We start from the raw sequence: 3,930 nt of genomic DNA, 5'->3' as shown, positions 1-3,930 counted from the left end.
AGCATGGTATAGCGGACAAAGCATTGGATGTAAAGTTATGAAAACTTGGGTGATCTTTTTTGTTTTGGTTTGGTTTTTGCGGGGCAATGGGGGTTAAGTGACTTGCCCAGGGTCACACAGCTAGTAAGTGTCAAGTGTCTGAAACCGGATTTGAACTCAGATCCTCCTGAATTCAGGGCCTGTGCTTTATCCACTGCGCCACCTAGCTGCCCCAAAACTTGGGTGATCTTGTGTGACACAGGACAAATCACTTAACTTCTCTGGTTCTGGATTTCCTCATCTGTGAAACTGGGGCAATAACAGTACCTACCCACAGGGCTGACGAGGCTACATAGCTTTGCAACAAGGGTAGTGTGCGCTGCAGGGGAGACTTCTAGCAGACACAACAGAGGAAATTTGAGTATAGAACACAGCAGAGTATTGTAATCTTCCTCTCTGAAAATCTTTAGGTGTACACCTGACCCCCATTCCATTTTGGCCTCACAATTGCCCAGAGGAGGTAAGGACAGCCTGGGAAGATAGGATTTAGAACTAGCTGGGACCTTAGAAACTGTCTAATGCAACCGTCCATTTTATAGATCCGGGAAATTGAGGCCCAGAGAGGGGCCTAACTTGCACAAGGCCACGCACCCCGTTTCTAGGACACTTCCTCACGCCTGTGGCCCAGTGAAGCTCGCGTGAAGCTAATCCGCGTGGGGAAACTGAAGGCGGGACCTCAGCTCGGGAGGGCGGACCCTTCCTCACTAGGTCGGCAGAACCCAGGCCGAGCGTCCAATGAGCATGCGGATGGGCGGGGCGGCCCCGCCTCGCTCTATAAGAGGGCAATCGCGGGCCGGGACTGAGGGAAGGCAGATTGGATCAGATCGTATGCGGAGCTGGACCGGGAGCGGAAAAGCAGCTTCTCCGAGCTGCGGCTTCTTGAGACGGCTTCTGTTGGGTCCTGCGCGGGGGACAGACGGGACGGCACGGGCTTCCTTTGTCCTGGCCGGGCCCCTGCGGAGAAGTTAGGGAAAGGCTCTTGTCCTGGAGTCCCGATCACTCACTGGGACAGCGTCCGCGCCCCGAGCCGTCCCAGGCTGAGCCAGGGCTGACCCTGCACCCCTCTCTCTTCAGGGTCCTCCATTTCCCCTCCCCTACCTCTTCCTCAGTCCACGCGCCCATGACGGATCCCCTGATGCTTCCCCTGAGCCACGGAGTTCCGGGGCTGCAGCCTCACCGCGTGGGGGCGGGGAATCTGCCCACTGGCCCCCATGTATTCCGGACCCTATCCCCCGCTACCGACGGCTTCCCGCACCCCTATGCCGGGCCGGGCCTAGAGAACGGCGACCTGCGCCCCCGCTCCAGCTCAGCTGTCCAGCTGGGACCCCAGCAGTCAGGACCCGGGACCCTACCGTACCCGGGTCAGCCCGGGCCCTTTCCGGGGCCCCCGCGGCCGCCGCAGCTCGCGGCCAGCCTGCATAGGCAGAAACTCCACCCGTTCTACCAGAGCCACCCTTCGGGCTGTGCCCTGGGTCCGGGCACCCCGCAGTGCTGGCCAGGCCAGCTGGGCCCACACCTGGCGCCCCCGGCGCTGACCTTGAGCTGCGTGGACGCCGAGCTCATCGACGAGGAGACGCTGACTTCTCTGGAGCAGGAGCTGGGGCTGGACCGGGTGCAGGAGTTGCCTGAGCTCTTCCTGGGACAGAACGAGTTCGACTGCCTCTGGGACTTTGGGGGCAAACACCAGGCCGGAGCCGTGAGCTGCTGAGGGCCCCAGGGCTCTGACCTTTTCGAGGATTTCCCGTGCCCTCTCCCCTGGCCAATTTTAGCAGACAGTCAGGCCTAGCCCAATTCCATCTCTTGACAGTTCAGGAGCCTTGCCCCTTGATCCCTTTTGGCTAGTTTCTGGAGTAAAGCAACTGAAGCTTGGAGCGAGGGGTGGGTCATATTTGCGGAGGAGCCCCCGCCAGGATCTGTGTCCCTGGGGTTCATGATTGGGGAGGAGACTTCTCGCCAGCCTATCCTTATTTTTCAGAAGGACAAGGGCACAATCGGGATTTGAACCCAGCTCTTCTGGCTCTAAGCTCTTTCGCATCATAACAGACTACTTGACTGTGGGGGCTGTTTGCTGGAGGGTGGGAGGGGAATTACAAATGCCTGCCTTTGTACCCTCCCCTGCTGAACCATGTTAGGCCAAGGGTCCCTACCAGACCTTTCCTTTCTGCCTTCCAAGACTCCCACCCCCCTCCCCCTCCCCCAAACTGGCTGGAAGGACTACTTAGCAAGGTGGATCCCTGAACTTCTGTCAGGGGCACGGGCAGGGGGTGATTGGGTCACTGCCATAGTTGAACTTTTCCTTCAAGCCACTGGCCCCACGCTGGGGATATTTGCAGGGAATTCCCCAAACTCACGGGTGACTATGGGTTAAGGTCACTACCCTCTCTCTCTCTGCCATGCAAGCCAAAATAAATGTTTTCTTTCGGGTTTGGAGTCTGCTGACCTGATTTTGAGGGGACCTGCTGTGTAAGCATTTGTCAAAGATCCAGTTTGTTTGACTTTGAGGTGATGTGGGTGAGCGGGATAGAGGAAAAGGGTAAGCAGTCCCAGAGCTGAGGGTGGCAGTGGGGGTGGGGGAGGGGAGGACGTGGGCATCAGCAGACCAGTGGGAACTGCAGATGTCTGCTTCTTTTGAAAGGGCCCTGAGTCTTGCAGTTGAAATGGCGCAATCTCACCCAGCTTCCTTCTTGGAGAGAATGGCAGTTGGACTCTGAGCTTGTTCCTGAAAGGTTGAGGCCCTGAGAACGTCCCGGCTTGGTCGGGCTTGGGGTGGAGTTCTGGAGACCTCAGAAGAGCCTGGGCGAATTGCAGGCGGCTGCTGCCCCCAGCTGCTCACTGTTGGTGGTGCTGAAGAAGGAGGAAGGAGAAAGCTGCCTTCCAGCCCTCTCCAGTGGGTCTCCTATTCTCTTCCTTTCCCTCTTTTCCCACCTCCTTCCCCATGCAAGTTAACACGCTATATTTCTATAACCCCCCTTTAGTTTGAATTTACTGTGTTGGTGTTAGGATCTTCCTGGTGAGGGAACTCCCTCCACCGTAGCAGATTCACACCTGCTCCATCACCTTTAGTCTTAGATGTGCCTAGCTCGCCCAGGGCTAAACTGTCAGCTTCTTAGAGGTGGGAACCAAAGCTTGTCCTGCCTTTGAGCCTTTCTCCCTATTCATGATACAATACTTCCATTGGGCAAAACCAAACCAAAACCCCAACCCAATGATTTACAAATCTCTTTCCTCACAACTGCCCTTGGAGGCAAAAGGCCCAAGTCCTAATTCCATTTCTTTTTCTTTTTTGGTGAGGCAATTGGGGTTAAGTGACTTGCTCAGGGTCACACAGCTAGTAAGTGTCAAGTGTCTGAGGCCATATTTGAACTCAGGTCCTCCTGAATCCAGGGCCAGTGCTTTATCCACTGCGACACCTAGCTGCCCTGTCCTAATTCCATTTTACAGATGAGGGAACTGAGGCTCTGAGGAGCAAATCACTTACATGACAAGGAGCACAACTGAACCTCAGTACAGTCTACTGACTCCAAGGGGCTCACTCCCCTACTTGCTCTTTTTCCTGTGCTCAGCCCCATTCTCCTTCGGGAATGAGAGTAAGATGTTAGTTCTTTTTAGACAAGGTCTCACAGGAATAGGATAGATGAGGAAGGCCTTGGGTTCCCCTCCTAGCTGGGCACAGTAGATTCCGGGATAGCCAGCCCCCAATGTGGTAGAATTCAAAACAATGTGCAGTTGAGGCAGTATGGTTGTAAAGGAAAGAACAATGGATTTGAAATCAAAGATTATGACTTTGAATCCCAGTTTTGTCAATGACTACCTGTGGGATCCTGGCCAAGTCACTTTATTTTGGGGCCGGTGCTTAGTCTTCCCATCCAAAATGGAGATAACCATTATATT

General features: G+C 55.1%; 1 protein-coding gene across 1 annotated transcript; it reads left to right on the top strand.

The window, feature by feature from the left end:
* The first annotated feature begins 816 nt into the window (after nucleotides 1-816).
* On the top strand, nucleotides 817-2,476 carry CITED4 (Cbp/p300 interacting transactivator with Glu/Asp rich carboxy-terminal domain 4). Its single transcript, XM_043999266.1, has one exon. The coding sequence runs from the start codon at nucleotides 1,160-1,162 to the stop codon at nucleotides 1,745-1,747; it is 588 nt and encodes a 195-aa protein (XP_043855201.1). The 5' UTR covers nucleotides 817-1,159; the 3' UTR covers nucleotides 1,748-2,476.
* The last annotated feature ends 1,454 nt before the right edge of the window (nucleotides 2,477-3,930 follow it).

Source organism: Dromiciops gliroides, chromosome 3 (genome assembly GCF_019393635.1).
Source record: "Dromiciops gliroides isolate mDroGli1 chromosome 3, mDroGli1.pri, whole genome shotgun sequence".
Classification (NCBI taxonomy): Eukaryota; Metazoa; Chordata; class Mammalia; order Microbiotheria; family Microbiotheriidae; genus Dromiciops; species Dromiciops gliroides.
Note: the sequence above shows the minus strand (reverse complement) of the source record. Positions and strands in the feature narration are given on the sequence as shown.